This window comes from Geotrypetes seraphini, chromosome 7 (assembly GCF_902459505.1).
Source record: "Geotrypetes seraphini chromosome 7, aGeoSer1.1, whole genome shotgun sequence".
Lineage (NCBI taxonomy): Eukaryota > Metazoa > Chordata > Amphibia > Gymnophiona > Dermophiidae > Geotrypetes > Geotrypetes seraphini.
Window position 1 is genome coordinate 68,124,562 of NC_047090.1, and position 21,925 is coordinate 68,146,486.

Here is a 21,925-nt window from a genome sequence, read left to right on the forward strand (position 1 = left end):
TTTGGGTTTTGGCCAGGTACTAGTGACCTGGATTGGCCACCGTGAGAATGGGCTACTGGGCTTAATGTACCATTGGTCTGACCCAGTAAGGCTATTCTTATGTTCACTAACCAGCCATCTTGAAACTAGGCAGGAAAGGGGCATTATGGATGTTGAGTTGGGAAGGAATCAGCAGATGGCCAGCAATATTCACTTTTGGTGCCTGCATAGCTTAAGTGGGCAGATAGGACTGGTCAAAAAGCACTCCTAAATATGAGCTAGATGCACTAAACAGGATCAGTAAGACTGGTGGGTCCGTTCTGATATGATTTTTGGCCAATTCTAAAAGAGTTATTGATGCACTAAAAATTTTGCATGCAAATGATTCACACTGAGGATTGTCATAATCTCTGTCTCTCCCATCTGATTGATCGCTGTGAGAGTGACTCTCACACATGTGTAGAGCCAGCATGGGAAACCCGAACAGCTGAGAGGCAGGGGAAGCATCCTTTCATGCTGCTGTTTGGGGCAGGAAACCTTTCTTTTTTTAAAATGGGCATAGATGCTGTGTGTGTGTTACACACGCGCAATATCTGCCCCATTAAAAAAAAATAAAAAAGCACCCCCCACTAATGACAGTCCTCCCTGACATCTCCATGATGAGCTGACACTGGAAACTGACCCCCCCCCCACCAGTAAAAATTGACAGGAGGGATGCCCACTCCTTCCCACCTTGCCGACTGCCCCCCCTTCCCCCATGAGAAAACATTAGCAGGAGTGATGCCTCTTCCAGGTTTTCTGAACCTCTCCCCATCCCCAAACTCCTTTCCCCAGTATCTTTGTGTGAAGAGAGGAGGGAGGCTTGGTCCCGCTAGCTCTGATGCCTGCCAATCCAAAATAGCGGGCCTTCCCCTCCTCGGAGCATGATGCAAAGCCCTGATTGGCTCAGACACCTAAGGTTCCTCCCAATCCTGGGATATAGAGGGAGGAGCCTAAGGCCCAGGATACAGACGCCTAAGGCCCCTCCAAATCCTGGGATACAGGAGGAGCCTAAGGCCCTGATTGACTTAGATGTTTGGGAGAGGCCTTAGGCATCTGAGCCAGTCAGGGCCTTAGGTCCCTCCCTGTGCATCACATAATGCACCAAGGAGAGGAAGGCCCACCATTCTGGATTGGCGGGCCTCCCTCCTGCTGTCTTCACACAAAGGTACTGGGTAGGGGGAGGTTTTGAAGAGCATCCGGTGGCAGAAGGGAATGTGCATTCCTCCTGCCTTTTTTAGGGGGAAGGTGGGAGGGTAGGGGATGGTTCAGGGAGGTAGCTCCTGATGTGGTATTGGCAGGATGGAGTGGGCATCCCTTGTTCAAGCCAGGCTGAGAGACGTGAACAGAGGTGCCAAAAGAATTGTCAAAATGAGCTCCCTCTCCCAATATGATTGGGTAAGGAATCCCATTCTGTAAATTCAAATGAACAGACATGGAAGTTGTGCAACAGTCAAATTCATGTTTATTAATGTCTTTTATGTCTAGGGAGAGACATGCACGTTATCCAATGTTCTTACTTTCTCAAGGAGGGCTACAAAACAAAGACCTTTTATACCTAATCTGACATCATTATCCATATGTTAGAATACAAATGGCACAGTTGATCACACGACTTCCAGGAATACATTACTCAAGTGTACACTTAAATCCTAAATTTGCCAATGTTAAGCCCAGTAGGTGGCAGTATTTCACTTTTTCTATCCTTATAACATCTGTATGAGCTTTGCTAATTATCATGTGTGTGTTAATCTATGAGGAACAGACTTCCTTTTTTGTCCAACATACATCCTATGTAAAGGCCTAAGTTTCCTGTTTTCGTGGGAAAACTATAACTCACCTTTTCCATTTCCGTGCAGCTACTACTTTACAATGGGTTCTTATTATTTCAGTCTTTCCATATACCAAACACAAATTAACCCCTGAAAGTTCTTGACATAAGCTTTTCCTTTGTTTAACTATGTGCATATCAGCATGCTTTTTCCTTTCTAACTCAGGGCTATATTTCTTTCTGAGAACTTCAGCTTACAAAACTTTAATATTTTTATTCAGTTTGATTAACCATGTACAGATTGTTCCACAATTCAAGTGTCTCATTTACCCCAAATAATTTCAAAGTTAATCAACTTGTATCACCTTGAATGCTTTTATTTTCCAATTTAAATTATTAATAACACCCATGGCGCTCACATAACCTCAATACCCTCCTGCCAATTTTTTTCTCATGTATGTGTGTGTGTGGGGTTGGCAAGGCAGTAGGGAGTGGGCATCCCTCCTGCTGATTTTCAACAGGGGGGTCAGTCCTTGGTTCTGGTTCATCGGTGGGGGCTGTCATCGGTGGGAAGGGTGCTTTTTTTTAATGGGGCATATATTATGCATGTGTAACATGTACACAGCATCTGTGCCAATTAAAAAAGTGCCGGTAAGACAGGTAAGCAACTGGTCTTGACCAGCCATTTCTTTTGGTTGCTTTTTTTTGTGCATCACCAAGCAATGCTAGTGCATCAATCGCTAGAGTTACCAGATTTTCCTTTGGGAAAATCTGGACCCATGACCACACTCCCAGGACCGCTCAGTTCCGCCTCTTTCCCACCCTGTTCTTCACCCAGCCCCACCCCCAGACGGCATCCGCACATGCGCGGACACAACGCAATGATATCACGCATTGCATCCATGCATGCCCCTTCCCAACGCAATTATGTCGGGAAGCTTTACAAAACCTGGACAAAGTGCTGGGTTTTGAAAAGCCATCTGGACATGTCCTCAAAAGGGGAAAAAACATGCTGTGAGCCATTTTGTGCATCGGGTCGGCAAATGTGATTGTCGCTAAAGCAGTCAAAACTAGTTTAGCAACGACTGCTGACTTTAGTGCATCTAGCTCTGTCTGCTTAGCTATAGTGGTACTGGCACTAAATGTAGACTAGCACCCATGTAGGTTTTGGATACCAGTTTGTATCTTCCATTGTTGTCCCCTTTCTCCCAACACCCCTCCCTCAGACAGAACCTGATCTCCCCTCACAGGCCCCCAACCAAACTACCTCACCAATACACCTGACCCTATCCCCACTTACTCCACCCCAGTAAGGCTCCTGGGGCTATCTGTTCATCCCTGGTGATTCAGTGGGTGATAGGACAGGAGTGAACCCCATTGGCTCCTCCCCCTAGCAGCTGCCATGACCTCTAGCAGAATTCTTCTTGAAAATGTGTGAATCTGATATTCAATCCAAAATCTTTGATCAAGATCCTGCATTTCTTATTCAGCTTATTTTCGTTTATAATTTTCTAGAGCCCGTTTCCTGCTGGGTGGACATCATGGAGAGTTTAAATTTTTGCCTCCAGCTGGTTATGCTCCTTGCTATGAAGCTTTGCTCCCTAGAGAGAAGATGAGATTGGAGCCAGTGAAAGAATATAAAAGAGATCATAATGGAGAACGTGATTTGCTGGGTACAACCCATTTCCTTTCCCAGGCTTCCTTTATCCCTTGTCCAATTGAAACCAACCAGGTACCTAAAACATGAATGCATGAGGTGGGAAAGATGGGATAGGGAGACTTTATGATTATATATAGTACTATATGCAACACAACGCAGGGAGTTGTGTGATGTTCTAGCCTAGATCAATTGCATATGACACTTCATTTAAAACTGGCACATGTGCATAGGAACCTACTTTTTAAAATGAATGGAATACTCATCTCGGCACACATGACCATGTAGACAATATTTAGATGTGGAGTACAGCAGGTAATGCATACACTGGAAGGAACGATGGCTAAAAGAAGAGCTAGGGAAACACTAAGGGGCTGATTCTATAAATGGCATCCCAATTTTAGGCGGCGATAAGCATACTACCGCTGTCTAATCAGCCAATCGGGACACGCGTTTCCCCCCAAAAACCCAAGAGGCAGGCCACCTGAGGTGTCTGTCGCGGTTGAGGGAGACGCCTCAGGACACTAAGCTTGCCCAAGGCTGGGTGTCAGTGTGGTTTCACCCGAGAGTGGCCTTGGGTCAGCTTAAGTGGCCCTAGGCATCTCTCTAGGGCTGAGACAGACACCTGAAATGTAGGCCAGAAAAATGCTGGCCTACATGTCACATAGAGGCAGCCACTGAACTAATTGCAGCAAGGAAATCTCCCTGCCACAATCAGCTGAGCATCAGTGGCCGCGGCCATGGCAAGGAATCACCCCCGCAAAGTCAGCCGGAGGGAGAGATGCTCACTCTCGCCAGAACCCCCAAACCGCTTGAGAAAACCCCTGGCAGGAGGGATGCCCTCTCCCTACCACCAGAACCTCAAATGCCCCCTCACCCCCTTGAGAAAACCCCTGGCAAAAGGGATGCCCACTCCCTCCTACCACCTCCCCACCCATAGGAGGGGCCTTAGGCACCTGGGTCAACCGGAGTCTTAGGCCTCCTTCCCAATAGGAGTCTTAGGCCACTACCACTGAATCCCACTGGGGAAGAGGCATAAGACTTTGGTTGGCCCAGGTGCCTAAGGTCTCTCCTATGGGAGGGTCCTTAAGCATTTTGGCCACTCTTAACCTTAGGCCCCTCACCGGTGCATCCTAGAATGCACCAGGAAGGGGAAGGCCAGCTATTTTGAAGAGACGGGCCTGCTGGCCGGAGGGTGTATGCATCTCTCTGGCCGGACTTTCATCTGAAAGAGTTTGGGGTTATGGGGGGGTGCTGCCTGGAGGTGCTGGGGGGCCTACCGGTTTGAGTAATGATGCCGGGGGGGGGGTCTATAGGTTGGGGGACAAGAGGGGGGTGTTGCTGGGTGACGGGGGAAGTTCTTGGGTGGTGGCAGCAGGAGGGAGTGGGCATTCCTCCTGCTGGGGGGTTTCTCAGGGGGAGGGGGCATCAGTGGTTCTAGCAGGAGGGAATTGGCATCCCTCCTGCCAAGGGTTTTCTCAGGGAGGTTCAGGGGTTCCAGCAGGATGGAGTGGGCATCCCTCCTGTTGGCTGACTTCACGGGAGTTTTTTGATCTGCCATGATCGAAGCTGCTCAGCTGATCGCGGCAGGGAAATTCCTTGCCACAATCAGCTGATGGCAATGCAATTCTCTAACCGGCACCTGTAACATGGGCGCCAATTAGAGAATTAGGCCGGTTAGGTATCTGTCTGTTAGGGTAGACGCGATTCTGTATAGGATACCAGTGTACGATTCTCGGCAGCTATGACCAATGTCCTATACATAATCTTCCCCTAAATGTCCCAACAGTTTCTATTCCTTCCCAATCTCACCTAACCCCCACCAATTTACTTATTAAAAAAAAATTGTATATTCCACTCATTCCACTGTTCATAGCGGATTACAACAAAACATACACAATTAAGAATAACAACATAAAATACTATATAAAATATTATACATCACTTTTCTTCTCCTCCCTTCCTCGCTCACCCACAGCCTATCTATATCACATATTCCTTCCATATTCAGCCAAATATCTGTTTCAGTCCAGCCTGGCCTATCCATGCTATCCACATTCAAGCAGGTTAAGAACATAAGAAGTTGCCTCCACTGGGTCAGACCAGAGGTCCATCTCGCCCAGCGGTCCGCTCCCGCGGCAGCCCATCAGGTCCGCGACCTGTGAAGTGGTTTCTGACCACTTCTATAACCTACCTCAAGTTCTATCTGTACCCCTCTATCCCCTTATCCTCCAGGAACCTATCCAAACCCTCCTTGAACCCCTGTACAGAGTTCTGGCCTATCACATCCTCCGGAAGCGCGTTCCATGTGTCCACCACCCTCTGGGTAAAAAAGAACTTCCTAGCATTTGTTCTAAACATGTCCCCTTTCAATTTCTCTGAGTGACCCCTAGTGCTTGTGGCTCCCCACAGTTTGAAGAATCTGTCCTTATTCACTTTCTCTATGCCCTTTAGGATTTTGAAGGTTTCTATCATGTCCCCTCTAAGTCTCCTCTTCGCCAGGGAGAACAGCCCCAACATTTTTAACCTGTCAGCGTATGAAAAATTTTCCATACCTTTTATCAGTTTAGTCGCCCTCCTCTGCACTCTCTTGAGTACCGCCATGTCCTTCTTGAGGTATGGCGCCCAGTATTGAACACAGTACTCCAGGTGCGGGCGTACCATTGCGCAATTTAGCAGCATGATGACTTCCTTCGTCCTGATTGTGATACCCTTTTTGATGATGCCCAGCATTCTGTTTGCTTTCTTTGAGGCTGTCGCACACTGCGTCGATGGTTTCAGTGATATGTCGACCATCACCCCCAGGTCCCTTTCAAGGTTACTCACTCCTAGCAGTGTTCCCCCCATTTTGTAGCTGAACATCGGGTTCTTTTTCCCTACATGCATGACCTTGCATTTCTGTACGTTAAAACTCATTTGCCACTTTTTTGCCCAGTCTTCCAGTCTCGTTAGGTCCCTTTGCAGGTCTTCACAGCCTTCCGTGTTTCTAACCCTTCTGCAGAGTTTGGTGTCATCAGCAAATTTGATAACCTCACATTTTGTCCCCGTCTCCAGATCGTTAATAAATATATTGAACAGTAGAGGTCCCAGCACCGACCCCTGTGGAACTCCGCTCGTGACCCATTGCCAGTCTGAGTATTGGCCTTTTACTCCAACCCTCTGTTTCCTGCCTGCCAACCAGTGTTTGATCCATCGGTAGATATCCCCTTGCACCCCGTGGTTCCACAGCTTTTTAAGTAGCCGTTCGTGAGGTACCTTGTCGAAGGCTTGATTGTTTTATTTTGGTGAAAAGGAACATGATGGTCTTCTCTATTTTTTTTTCTTTTTATTGCTAGGCTTGGCTAAAACTCCCTTTATCCCCTTTTGTACCTTCAGTAAAATAACCTGTATATTCTGGTGACTACAGGGCTGAAAGAGAATGTCAAAATACCAGCTATTCCCCACCTCATCTAACATAAAGATTATTACATTTTTTTGTCTGCTGTTTATATTATATCCTCTGTCTCTACTTATTCTTGATCTTCTCTTATGCTTCCTCTGCCTTCATGTTCTTTGTTTTATTGAATTCTTTTCTAGTCTTCTCATTTATTTGACTTCCTTCTAGTATCACCCCGTAAAGCCAATTCTCACCTCTGTTACCTCTGTCACCTTCTTGGCCTCTCTATCCTCACTCCCCCTTTTTCCAGTCCCACAAAGAAGCACTCCGTCTCTCAGCTCCTCCTTTGCATCTTTTGTCCCCACCTGCCTTCCTTCCTCTCTCCTAAAACAGGTCTCCTTCTCCCAGCCACCTTCCTCTATCACAGCCCATACTCTCTCCCTGAGTTCCTCTTGCTCTCACAGCCTGTTTTTTCTTCCACTCACACAGCTACACTCCCTACATTCCTTAGAGAATGCTAGCATAACTAAGTTTATATATGCATATGTGCTTAGGTGCAAACACTTACTCCAGCCATAGATCTGGTATTTATGTATATACTTTCTGCCTAACTATAGGTGGCTCCTTACAGAATTGCCTCCTCAAAGTGTAATTTTAGAAAGCATTTCCATACATGAAGCACAGCTTTATCCCCAGAAATGTCATTTGATAAAACTAACCTTTCAATATGGGAGTAAGATTGTATGTGTAAGCTGTGTTACCTGCTTCAGGAGTCTGGGTGCTGTTATAAGTTGCAAACATACTTTTAGATTGCAAACGTATGAAAGTAATTTTCATAGCAAAACTACCCATACTACACAGAAGATGTAATTATATGCAGATAGTTTTGCCAGGGTACTTTTCTAAATTAACTTATGTGCATAGGCTTACTTTGAAAACTGACCTAATTTTTGCATGTTATAAAATTGGCCCTTTCAGGCAATTTTCAAAGGCATTTACAATGGGTAAATAAGTGTTCATTCCCAGTAAAATGGCCGGCTTAAAAATCACTTTCAAATCCAGTTAAAAGTACAGGAAAAGAAGAGCATCCTTGCTGGCATGTTTACAACAGGGGAGGAAAAATAGCATATGTACATTCAATCAATATATCCTATTTGCTGCCTGAATAAATAGCAGGTGTAAAATACGTGGTCAGGATTAAATAGATGTACTTTGCACTTGCTAATTTTCCAAAAAAAACAATGTAGGTAGTTTTCTTTGAAAATTTGCAAAAGGCTTAAACAGAATTGTAGTTTCTAAATGTGTTTAAAATAAATAGATAAATAAAGTAACATAAACCAAAAGTACCTGTATAGTTTGTACCTATGTGGGTATTTCAAATTGGTCCCTTACAGCAAGTACTCTTATGTGCTAAGATTAACTCATCCATCATAAAGTAATATTTATAATTTTATGTTTTTATAATGCAAATTGTACACTTTGTGGTGTAGAGCAGTGGTTCCCAACCCTGTCCTGGAGGACCACCAGGCCAATTGGGTTTTCAGGATCGCCCTAATGAATATGCATGGAGCAGATTTGCATATCTGTCACTTCCAGTATATGCAAATCTCTCTCATGCATATTCATTAGGGCTAGCCTGAAAACCTGATTGGCCTGGTGGTCCTCCAGGACAGGGTTGGGAACCACTGGTGTAGAGGCATCTTAGAGAATTTTCTTGTACACAAGCAAGTCTTGAAATGAGAGAGAAATCACAAATGTATAAAATAATTTTTAAAATTTAGATAATCAATTTGAGCTGTATCAGATAGCATATTGTACTATTCTGCTGAATACGAGTAATGAAAAATATTATTTGGCCAAATATGAATACCGAATATGAATGGGCATTGAGCTTTAACATAGCAAATAATAAAAGAAGCAATGTGAAATCAGACATCAAGTATTTATTTTAGTACAAATTAGCACAGTGAATTACTATTCAGTAATAATGTATTGCGGCCACTATCCGGGACCGAATCAAATTGAATATTAGTACAGCCCCACTTTAAATATACACTGCTTACCAATATAAGAAATTTTAGCTGCTTTCAGTGTGCATTCTCTAAAATTCAGAGCAAATTTTTATGCAGCCTGAGGATGACCAGCAAATACTTGCTATTTGTCTATGATAATCTGAATTCTTTGTCTAGAGATGGGCATGAAAAACTCTTCTGCTTCTCCCAGGTTGTCTTACCTCCCTATCTTGAAAAGATCAGGGATAAACTAGCAGAAAATATCCATGAACTCTGGGGAATGAATAAAATTGAACTTGGCTGGACCTATGGCAAGGTAAGGATTTGTCTGCAAAACAAAGAGTGGAAATGTCCTATACAGACTGATGGACTCAAATATATTTTAAAAAAGTCCTTTTATTCATCCAAAGATAACTCAATGACTCAACATGTACATTTTTCGGCCAAGATGGCCTGCCTCAGGAGTCTTAAAAATCTCATGGTTATTATGAATTGATTGGTACACAAAAGCACAAATGGATGCAGAGCTATGGATGATTTAATCTTCTGAAGGAAATCATACTAGAGCAGTGGTCTCAAACTCAAACCCTTTGTGGGGCCACATTTTGGATTTGTAGGTACGTGGAGGGCCGCAGAAAAAATAGTTAATGTCTTATTAAAGAAATGACAATTTGAATGAGGTAAAACTCTTTATAGTTTATAAAACTTTCCTTTAACAGTTAAAAGGAAAGATATATAAACTATAAAGAGTTTTACCTTATGCAAAATTGTCATTTCTTTAATAAGACATTAACTATTTTTTCTGCGGCCCTCCAAGTACTCTATTTTTTCTGCAGCCCTCACATTTAAAATTTAATATCTTTTCTTTCTCAAAACTGACACATTTCAATCACTATATTGAAAATAAAATCATTTTCCCTACCTTTGTTGTCTGGTGACTTTATTTTTCTGTACTTTCAACTATGTTTCCAGGGCCTTCTTGTCCTTTGACTGTTTTTCTCTCCGTCTTCATGTTCTGCCTTGCATCCATCTTTTGGCATTAACTTAATGTTCAATTTTTCTGCTTTCTTTTCAAAATCTACGTTTCCATGTCTTCCCTTCCCTTCCTATCTCTCTCTTCTTCCGTCCTATTTCCATGGTCTGGCATCTCTTTCCTTCCTTTCTCTCCCTCCCTCCTTCCTTCCTTTCCCCTGGTCTGGCATTTGTCTCCTTCCCTTCCCCCATGCTCTGGCATCTCTCCCTCCCCCTCCATGGTCTGATATCTCCTTTCCTTCCCTCCCTCCCATGAACTTGGCTTCTCTTGTTCCTCTCCTCTCCCTTCTCCTTCCTTCCCTCTCTTCCCCCAATTGGGTGCAGCAGCAACAGAAGCAGCATTTCCCTTCCCCCTTTCCTGTGCAGCAGCAGCATTTCACTTCCTCCTTTCCTGTGCAGGAGAGGCATTTCTCTTCCTCTTTCCCTCCCTATCCCTTTCCCTGTACAGGCAGCAGCAGCATTTCCCTAGGGTCCCCCTTTCCTTTTCAGCAGAAGCATTTCTCTTCCCTCTTCCCTTCCTTGTGGAGCAGCAGCGTGTCTGGCCGGCTCAGTTGATCTTTCCGTTCAAAGCCATGGGTGGCAGCTCCTCGCGAGATCCGTGCCTGCGTCTGAAGCCTCTCTGATGTTGTGACGTCAGAGAGACTTCCGATGCAGGAGTGAATAGCGCGAGGAACTGCCAACCCGCAGCTTTGAACGGAACGATGGACTGAGCCGGCCAGACACACTGCTGCTCCAAAAGGAAGAGAAGGGGGAAGAGAAATGCTGTCTTGATCGCGTCCAGACTGCGGGCCGCAAAATAGACCTGGAGAGCCGCATGTGGCCCGTGGGCTATGTGTTTGAGACCGCTGTACTAGAGCCATGTCAATATCATCCGTATTAGGAGTTTGGGGGAGCATCCAGTATTACGGACGATATTGACTTGGCTCTAGTATGATTTCCTTCAGAAGATTAAATTTCCTTCAGAAGATATTGAAGAGAAGGTACCAGAGTTCAGTTTTACTTGGACAACTGGCTCATTTGAACAAATTCTCTTCTAGAGAGCAGGCAAGTTAAGGGCAAAGTATTGAAACTCCTTCATTCTCTTGGTTAGGTGGTGAATCTTTGTAATACCTAGGAGCAAATTTTGACACCAAATTAAGGAAAATGTTTCTTTTGAAGGAGAGGGTTCAAAAGATTCAATTGCAGATTTGAGATCTACATAGTTCCTCTGAGCATAGACTATATGGAAGTCCTGGGTCCAATAGCAGCTACAATAGGATCAGTGCCCTGGGCTCATGCTCATGTGTGTCCTTTGCAAGCCTCTCTTCTGAGCATTTGATCAACTCTTACTTGGAGTTACGAGGTCAGGTTTCTCTGGCTAAAGCATTGCAGACTTAGTATACTGTATAACATAAGAACATAAGAGTTGCCATATTGGGACAGGCCAAAGGTCCATCAAGCTCAGTATCCTGTTTCCAACAGTGGCCAACCTAGGTCACAAGTACCTAGCAAGATCCTAAGGAGAAAAACAGATTTTATGCTGCGTATTCTAGGAATAAGCAGTAGATTTTCCCAAGTCATCTTAATAATGGCTTATGGACTTCTGTTTTAGGAAATTAGCCAAACCATTTTTTTTAGTTCTTAATCTGTTTTATTGAGTTATAAAAGATTGCAAAACATATCAGTGATGCAATATTAAACAATGACAAAAGAAGAGTCACTGAAATATAACAGCAACATGAAAAGAAAAAAAAAAAGAAAAGAGCCAAACCATTTTTAAACCCTGCTAAGCTAACTGCTTTCACCACATTCTCCAACACCAAATTCTAGAGTTTAATTACGAGTTGAGTGAAGAAATATTTTCTCTGTTTTGTTTTAAATCTACTACTTAGTAGCTTTATCACATGACCTCTAGTCCTAGTATTTTTGGAAAGAGTAAACAAGCGATTCACATCTACTTGCTCCACTCCACTCAGTATTTTATACTCTATCATATTTCCCCTGAGCCATCTCTTCTCCAGGCTGAAGAACCCTAGCTGCTTTAGCCTTTTCTCATAGGGAAATTGTCCCATCCCTTTTACCATTTTTGTCACCCTTCTCTGTACCATGTCTAATTCTGCTATATCACTTTTGAGATGCAGCAATCAGAACTGCATACAGTATTCAAGGTGCGGATGTACCATAGAGCAATAGAATTTTCATCTTTGTTTTCTATTCCTTTCCTGGTAATTCCTAACATTCTATTTGCTTTCTTAACCACTGCCGCTCATTGAGCTGAGGGTTTCAATGTATCCTCAACGATGATACCTAGATCCTTTTCATGAGTAGTGACTTCCCACATGCATCGGTTGCATGCCTCTTAGGTTTGGGAGACCAATGTCTGAGTCAGGTTGTACAAAGGTAATAGATGATGACAGAGTCAGCTTGGTCCATCAGCCCTCTGGAACTGAGAGCAGTTTAGCTGGTGTTGCATTTTTTTCACTCCCTTGCTTCACAGCAGAGCAGTGAGGGTTTTCAAAAGCACAAAAGCAGTAGCTTATTTGAAGAAACAAGGGAGCACAAAGTGTGTCACAGTAACCCATGAGGGACATCTGTGACCACAATGGGCAAAATTGCACTGGGTAGCTCTTTCAGCAGCACACATTGTGGTCTTTCTCAGTGGACAATCTATATCCGGGAGAGTGGAAAGTGTAAATAGAAGCCTTTCAACATACAAATCATTGCTCAGGAACACACAGACTAAATCGAATGGCCTCCAGAGTCAATGCCAAAGTTCCATTTTTTTCAATTACGTTCTTTCAAAAAGGTGGCAGTTTTACCCATTAACATTCGCAAATGGTTAAAGTCACATATAACCTTTGGCTAGATTTTAATTTGGACTTGTGGTCTGAAGGACTACTTGAAGGGGAAGTAGTGCTAACCTGTCTAACATTCAACACTATAAACTTCTGCAAAATTCTTGTGTGTTGGAGAACGGCTTCTTAATCAGACCCTCGCTTGTACGCATGTTTCTAAAATCTGCCACTTGCATGTATAAATTGCAAAACAGGGCATCTATAAATGGAACATTATTTATATGTATAAATCTACAGTGATAATGCTCTTTTTTGATAATCTTCCTTTCTTAAAATGGACTCTTCTGTTATGTTTGATACTACAATGGGTTGGTTCCTTTTGTTAAGGTGCGCTAACCAATTTAGCGCATCCTACAGATGAGCACGCGCTAAATGCTAAGACATCCATTATGGGCGTCTTAGCATTTAGCATGCGCTAATCCTTGGCGCGTGCTAAATCGGTTAACGCACCCTAATAAAAGACCCCTATATATGTTAATTTGTTGGCACGCTATGTGTTTTATTAAAGCATCTGAGTTTATTGAGCCTTTTCTAAAATACTAGCATAGTTTTAAGCAACTGGCCATGCACCTTTCTTTCCCCACCTAGATGACCTATGCAAAGTTATTTATTTAATTTTTTGTATTTATATACCATGTATAACCTAAGTGGTTATACCACTAACAATTTGTTGAGGCACAAACGTGAAACTAATAATAAATATATTAAAAATACGTGTTGTGAAATCCAGTTATGAGCAGGGATTCATCCAGACCATGTATACCAAAGATACAGCTGACATACTAGAAATCCAAAAGATGAAACGGAGAAAAATAAACCTCAATTGAGGGATGTTGGGACTACACAAGTACCCAACCCTCCACTCATCACGGGTTTATAAAAAACTCCAAAACATGTATAAATAATCAATTCTCACGTTTTTCATTCATACAAAATCTTCTTTTTGTTATTTTCTCAAAGTCTTTTTTATAAATTCAATGTAAATGTCAAGCAGTAGAAGGCCCGAATCCCGAACTTAACCACATTAATTAGCGAGGACTACAGCTGGATGCAATAAGTGTAAGCAGTTCTTAGAGATATGAAGCATACAAATGGAACAGTGAAAAAATACACTCATCTGAAATCGAGGGTTTTCACCAGAGGCTTCCAACTCAAAATCCCGACAGAAAAGGCTTTCTGTTTCGCCCGGCGAGGGCTACTTCAGGGGAAAAGTGCCAACTCGAATATCTCTCTGCTTCTTACTGTCTACTGGTAGTAAAGCCGACTCCTCTCAGGACGGTACTGGGACTGTGAGACGCGCCCGGCTCGAATAAAACACGAACCGGGCGTCATGACGTCATCAACTACGTGATGCGTGATAGGCTGAACACAAGCACTACTATCAGGCTCTCAATTTGACCAAAGAAAGGAACATTAAAGGTAAATTCCTACATAAAACTTCAGAGAAACGGCTGCCATTCATAAGCTGTATTCAAGCCAAACGGCTCTAAAGTTTGTAAACGACTAATCCATTGTTGTTCCTTCTGCCATAACATTCTTCTGCTGTCCCCTCTTCTCTGAGTCGGGAGCAATTTATCGATGACCCAACATTTTAAGTTCTCAAACCTATGGCCAAATTGAGTGCAATGAGCAACTATCGGGGCTGTTAATTTCAAAGTGTTCAAACAGCTTTTATGTTCAGTAATTCTAGTGGTTAAAGTACGTGATGTTTGACCTATATACAACAGGTCACATGGACATTGAATAGCATATACTATATTCACAGATTGACATGAAGACGTATGATGTAGAACAATGCTCTTGCCATCGCTGGGATTAATAAAACTAGAAATAGTCAACATTATGTCACAATTTGAGCAATGGCCACAAGGTTTGTGACCCTGGATACTATTTATATCTTCTACTGTAAAATCTTCCTTAGACGTGTGACATAGCAAGTCACTTAGGTTTTTATTTCTTGATTGCGAAAAAATAAATCTTTTGTTTTCAAAACAAGGAAGAGTTTTTAGTAGGGGAAGATGTTTCTTGTATTTCTTGATCACTTGTGATGACATACGAGTTTGTTTAATCACACATTGAATTATGATGTCATCTGAATGAGGTCTTTTGTAATCTAACAATGTTTCCCTAGGGTTGTATAACGCACGTTTTTTGGCTCGTTTTACTATGTTTTCAGGATAGTCTCTTGACAATAATTTTTGTTCCAATATTTTTGCTTCTTGTGCAAACTTATCCTTGGTGTTACAGATACGACGATATCTGAGGAATTGCGCAAAAGGAATGCTAGTTTTGAGGTGAATAGGATGCATGCTGTTAAATTTAAGCAACGTGTTTCTGTCTGTTTTTTTACGATAGACTGAAGTTTCAATATACCGATCTTTCTTATGGATTACCACATCTAAAAAACTGATGTTCTCCACACTATATGTCATGGTGAATTTGATGGAATGATGGCACTGGTTTATTTTATCATTAAATTCTATAAGTTGTTGTATAGTCCCCAACCAAATGATAAAAATATCATCAATAAATCTCCACCATTTAAAAACATGGTGAAATTCTGGCATGGTGTAAATCAGAGTTTCTTCAAACCATGACATATACAAATTCGCAATTGTTGGAGCGAATGAAGCTCCCATTGCTATCCCAGACAATTGCTTAAAAAATTCACCATTGAAAATAAAATAATTATTTTTCAATGCTATTTCACAAAGGTCCTTCAAAAACTTTGTGTGTGTATTGTCTTGAACAAATTGCGAGTTCCATAAAGCTTCCAATACTACAAGGGCTTCCTCTTGCGGGATGCTAGTATATAATGAACACACATCTTTTTGATTTCTAGTATGTCAGCTGTATCTTTGGTATACATGGTCTGGATGAATCCCTGCTCATAACTGGATTTCACAACACGTATTTTTAATATATTTATTAACCTAAGTGGTTTACATTCAGGTATTCAAGCATTTTTCCCTATCTGTCCTGGTAGGCTCACACTCTATCTAATGTTTCTGGAATAATGGGGGATTAAGTGACTTGTCCAGGGTCACAAGGAGCAGCATGGGATTTGAACCCATGACTGCAGGGTGCTGAGGCTGTAGCTCTAACCACTGCGCCACATTCTCCCTTTTTATGCTTGACATTTTGCTATTAAAATGGCAAATGTTGAGCATATTAGTGCTGGTGATTAAAAGAAGGCACTTATGTGGCTGGTACTGTCTCTAATTACACAAGTGCTTTTGAGTATCAGCCTTCAGAGCTTTTATTTTACAGGTGCCATGGAGCTGCATTAACAGAGAGCACAGCTGTTGTATTGATCACCCATGACTAGCACATCTTTGAAGAAAATCACTTTAATTAATGCTAGCTATAATATGAAGTGTGCTGGCATTCTGCAGGCCTATGTGACAGGAGTAATTAAGTTCTTCTGGCTAACCATTGTATTGCTATAACCATTAAATATTTTTTGCTCCTGCTTTCTAGGTACGGGATGACAATAAAAGACAGCATCCATGTTTAGTGGAATTCTCTAAACTGCCAGAAACAGAAAAAAATTATAACCTCCAGATGTCCACAGAAACAATAAAGTGAGTCATGGATGCAGAAAAATGCCCACTACTCTGCATTTTTTTTTCATATACGAGGGTCATTTCATAAATAATGCACACTATTTTTTTTTTAATTTACATGTTTCTTTTTTTCCAAGTATTTCTTTACAATCCTTCAATATAGTCTGTCTGCTTTGCAATAACCAAGTTCCAACATCCGGGAAGCCTCATTATTCCATCTAAGACACCGTTTTTGTTCAGTTGCCAAATGGCTCGGGTACTGGCGGAAAAAAGCTCTTCCAGAGATGCAAAATGATGTCCACGCATAGGTTGTTTCAACTTTGCTAAAGGTCGAAGTCTGTACAATAGGGAGCATAAGGTAACACCTCCCAGCCGTATGTGGATAGTTTTTCAATGACGACATTCCCTGTGTGTGGGCAAGCGTTGTCGTTACGTTATAATTAAATTATGATTCTCTTTTGTTTCTGTTAGATTCCTTTACACATCCAGGGAGGATTGGAGGGTGGGGGGGGGGTTGAATATGTATTGGAAGAGTATAATTATATAGATAGTATAATATATAATATCATATTATTGTTTATAACAAGGATAAGAAGGAGCGGAAAATTGTTTAAGGTAATAATTGTGATGATAATAATGTATTTTCATATAGTTTTTCTGATTCTTTCAATTGTATACATTATAAAAGTTTGAAATGTCAATATAGATTTACAAAAAAAAAAAAAAAAAGAATGAGTGGCCCAGCCAAGAGCAACTGAGGTCGGGTTTTGTGCATTTTTTGCAAAAAATCATAATACACTGCTGTGACACTTCTTCCACATGAAACTTTATCTGTAATGATGATGCCTTCATAATCTTAAGCAAAAATCATCATTTGTTTGACTTTTGAATGAGCTCGTCGAAATTGTTTTGGCCGTGGAGAAGATGGAGCTCTCCATTCATCATTAAAAAAGTACACAAATACGGCTGGGAGGTGTTACCTCATGCTCCCTACAGTCCAGACATGAGTCCACCAGACTTCGACCTTTTTCCAAAGTTGAAACAACCTATGCGTGGACATCATTTTGCATCTCTGGAAGAGCTTATTTCCGCCGGTACCCGAGCCATTCGGCAACTGAACAAAAACGGTGTTTTGGATGGAATAATGAAGTTTCCCGGACATTGGGACTCGGGCATTGCAAAGCAGGGAGACTATGTTGAAGGATTGTAAAGAAATATTTGAAAAAAATAAATAAAACATGTACATTGAAAAAAATAGTGTGCATTATTTATGAAATGACCTTTATACTTATTAAGGGTAGTTTTATAAGAGGGTGCCAAGTTTAAGAGGTTATGTGGGAACCTATTTAGGTGCTACTATATAAAGATATATCGGTGTCTATATACTATATAAGACTAGTCTAAGCAGCAGAAATTGCTCTTAATGTATAGGCATGGACATTTACCGTATGTAAATGTCTGTGTCTAGATTATTCATGTATATATGTAGATTGGTATATTTTATAATCTATGGGTTGATATTTAACATGGATTAAGAAGGCAAGAGAGGCTCCTGCCTAATTAAATCACACAGAGCAGCCTAGCACAGAGGGATACGTAATTGAATAGTGCCACTGAATATTGAGTCTCATCACCAAGGCACTGCCCAATTGGTGCCAGGGAAGTCTGGGGGCAGAGTCAGGGAGGAGCCAACTATAATATGGGCATGGGCCATATTCATGGCTGGCGCCCACCTAGGAAAATGGTTAGGTAGTACTGCACAAAAACAGTCAACTTTGGCCGCTTAACTATGTAGGTTTTGGCACTGAATATTGACCAGATCCTACATTACTTCTGGGTTGTTGCCTGACTCTCTGAACCCCCAACCCACCCTCTGAATTCTATCCCCTCTCTGCCTGGACCCCCTTCCAAGATATCCCTTCCCATTTCTGATTTTCCCTCCAAATCCCTCCTCCAGTTCTGATCTCCCTTTCAACTCCTCCAGGATCACAGCATGTTATTCAGTGGAGACAGACTGAAACCCTTCAGCATTTTATGAGGGCGGTTTGAAACGTTTTGTAAAAAGAACAAGTTAAACAAATATTTTCTAAAATTTGACAATATATTTTTCCGACGGGATGTAAAAACTGGACACTCACTGGACTAAGTGTACAGGCCACGATGGAGACTAGGTTGAGAAATATAACTGGTTTAAAAACATTTAGGCCCTCTTTTACAAAGGCGCGCTAAATCAACACGTGCGCTAACCGCTAACACATCCATAGGATAACATGTACGCATTAGCATTTAGCGCATGTTTAGCGTGCGCTATAAAGCATAGCACACCTTTGTAAAAGAGGGAATTAGAGTCATATTCTGTAAACCGAGCTGTAAATTAGGTGGTAGCAGGTTCCCTATCGCTGCCTAACTTAGTTGTTTTAATTGGCTTTAATCTGCATGGTAATTGACCGCGTCATATAGACCCAATTAAAAACTCATTTAAAAAAGTAGGTGCCAGAAGTCCTCTTCTGAAATAAAGATTAAAGCCCAGATTCTCAAAACTTTAACAAATTCGCTAAACTGCGTTAGCCTGCATGCATTTTAGCGGCGGATTATCAAAACGGCTTATCTTGGTCTGTAGCGAGTTTTCTAGCAGTCTCCGACACTGCCATGCAAATGGGTTCTTCAACATTAAAATGAGCACTCTGGTGGATTCTTAAAAATCGCCGAGCCATTCTCCAAGAACGGCGGCGGCTATTGGTGACAAAAATCAGCGACTGGTCTGGGGGTGCAGTGATAGCATTGTTAAGAGTGCATCTTGTGACATGTGTTTTGACTGTGCATTATAGCCCCCTGTGGCAGCAGGAGAGATACTGTCTCTTCCGCTGCCAACCGACACACACCACTGGCAGCGAGAGAGTGCCCAATGTCTCCCACCGTCAACCAATACCCCCTAACTCTCCTTGGCAGTGGAAAAGATGCCCAATCTCTCCCGCCCAACCGCACCCCCCCCAAATTCCCTTTGGCAGCGGGAGAGTTGACCACATTCTTCCACCCAATCAACACCCCCAACTCCCCTCGGTAGCAGGAGAGTTGCCCACGCTCTCCTGCTCAACCGATATCTCCCCCTTCTACTCTCGGCAGCAGGAGAGTTGCCCACTCTCTCCCCTTTGCCACACAACCCCCTCCTTGTGCCTCCGATGATCCCCTCCCCCTCTTATCATATTTTCAGATGGCTGGCTAGAGGGATGCCTACTCCCTCCGACCAGCTGTTGATACAATAGGAATGTAAGTCTGTTATGCGCAGAATGGCAAATTGTAGCGCAATGGTTAAAGCTATAGCCTCAGCACCCTGAGGTTGTGAGTTCAAACCTATGCTGCCCCATGTGACCCTGGACAAATCACTTAATCCTCCCACTGCCCCAGATACATTAGACAGATTGTGAGCCTGCTAGGACAGACAGGGAAAAATGCTTGAGTACCTGAATAAATTCATGTAAACTGTTCTGATCTCCCCTGGGAGAATGGTATAAATAAATTAGTGCCAATTATTGGTGTTTATTTCCAACTGGTTAATTATGTTACTTGTATAATTCTCCCTATTATATAACTGCATGCCCAGTTATGCACCTAACTTTGGGTGCCATTTATAGAATTAGGGGGAATATAATTTGATTATTTCCTCAATACAATACATCGTCTTGTATCCCACAATTTTCTCAACAGGGAATCATTGCGCCTCACAGCGTGAGGATATACATTCATGACTCAGGGTTAGAGATAAACAAATTTAGAAATATGACAGCAGATAAAGGCCAAATGGCCCATCCAGTCTGCCCATCCACAATATCTGCTATGTCCTCCACTTCCTAAGACAGTGGTTCCCAACCAGTCAGTCAGGTTTTCGGGATAGCCCTAATGAATATGCAAGAAAGAGATTTGCATATAATGGAGGTGACAGGCATGCAAATCTGTCCCATGCATATTTATTAGGGCTATCCTTAAAATCTGACTGGCTGGTGGTCCTCCAGGACAGGGTTGGGAACCACTGCCCTAAGAGATACTACTTGCCTGCCCCATGTTATCTTGAATTCAGATACAGTCTTCATTTCCACCACCTCCATCGGGAGACTATTCCATACATCTGCAACCCTTTCTGTAAAGGGTTTTTCTTATAATACTCGAGCCTATCACCTCTTAATTTCATCCTATGCCCTCTCTTTCCAGAGTTTTCCTTCATTTGAAAAGGACTCATCTCCTGTATATTAATGCCACAAAGATATTTAAACTTCTCTATCATATCCCCTCCCGTCTTTCCTCCAGAGTATACATATTAAGGTCTCTAAGTTTGTCCCTATTCGATTTATGACAAAGACCACTAACCAGTTTTGTAGCAGTTCTCTGGACCCACAACATCCTCTTTATATCTTTTTGAAGGTGGGGTCTCCAAAATTGCACACAATATTCCAAATGGGGCCTCACCATAAACTTATACAATGACATTATAACCTCCCTTTTCCTATTGGCCATTCCTCTCCTTATGCACCCAAGCATCCTCCTGGCTTTGACCGTGTCTTTTCTACCTGTTTTGTCACCCTGAGATCATCAGACACAATCACCCCCAAGTCCCACTCTTCTTCCACTCAGGTTTAGACGGAACTATAGATGGGATGGGGGAGGGGAGAGAGAGAGTCTTCAGACAGTGTTTAGTAGGTTTGTCTTTAGCTCAAATCCCTTTAGTAATTAACTTCTTTCTTATCAGTGTTGTGTCATATTAAGTGTTTCTCTAGGGTTCTTTTAATAATTTCTTGGTGTACTCATTATGATAACAGACTGACATTTTCTGTTCTAGGACTCTACTGGCACTTGGATGTCATATTGTTCATTCCAATCCAGCAGCCGAAGAAGATTTGAAGAAAGTCAGACTCTCTAAAAAGTGCGTATACAAGCAGTACATTCACTACATTTCCTGTATGCCACATACAGGGTTTTTTAATATGCCCTGGAACAGGAAATCTCTATTGCAGAATTATTTTAGGCATACTTACAAGACAAGAAATGGAGTATGCCTCACAGGAATGATTGATTTCACACAGCAGATTTATTTCAGGGAAAAAATATTGATAACTAAAAAAATATATGAAGATACATATAAAATAAATAGTAAATACATTTACAAAATAAGATTAAATATTACATAAAAGACAGAGCCAATCCAAGATGGCACTTGATACTTGCTGTGAGAATCACTGCTCATTTGAGCGTGTTTTCTTGTTTACTGCTTCTACGATGCCGAAGAGACGGGGTAGGAGTACTGCTGCAGCCTTGTGGCACCCCAAAAAATCCCCCTCTCGCTACTATTAAGCAATTTCTCCATCGTCTTCAAAGGGAGCCAGCTATGTCAAGGAGTCGCCTGCTGAATCCATCGGCGCGGAGTGACGCCGACCAGGAAGTACCTGGGCTAGAAACTACTCTGAGCCCTGACCTAAGGAATCCACCTCCCCCGCTGCTGCGTGCTTGCTCACCACATGAAGGGAGTGAGTCAGAAGCGGCAGCACTCCCTGACCGAGAGGCTGAATCATCTGGGAGCCAGCTTACAGATGTCTCAATGGACTTTTCAAGCCCAGAGACTACACCAGCGGTTAGAATATCTATGGGAGGAGAAAACTAGGATCGACAG

General features: G+C 42.3%; 1 protein-coding gene across 2 annotated transcripts in view; it reads left to right on the top strand.

Moving 5' to 3' along the window:
- RYR3 (ryanodine receptor 3) overlaps nt 1-21,925 on the top strand; it is a 693,107-nt gene that overhangs the window by 182,990 nt on the left and 488,192 nt on the right. For both annotated transcript variants that reach the window (XM_033952387.1, XM_033952388.1), the window contains exons 20-23: nt 3,305-3,521; nt 9,046-9,150; nt 16,181-16,284; nt 21,098-21,181. In XM_033952387.1, coding sequence (XP_033808278.1) covers nt 3,305-3,521; nt 9,046-9,150; nt 16,181-16,284; nt 21,098-21,181 — 510 coding nt within the window. The remainder of the gene's footprint in view (nt 1-3,304; nt 3,522-9,045; nt 9,151-16,180; nt 16,285-21,097; nt 21,182-21,925) is intronic.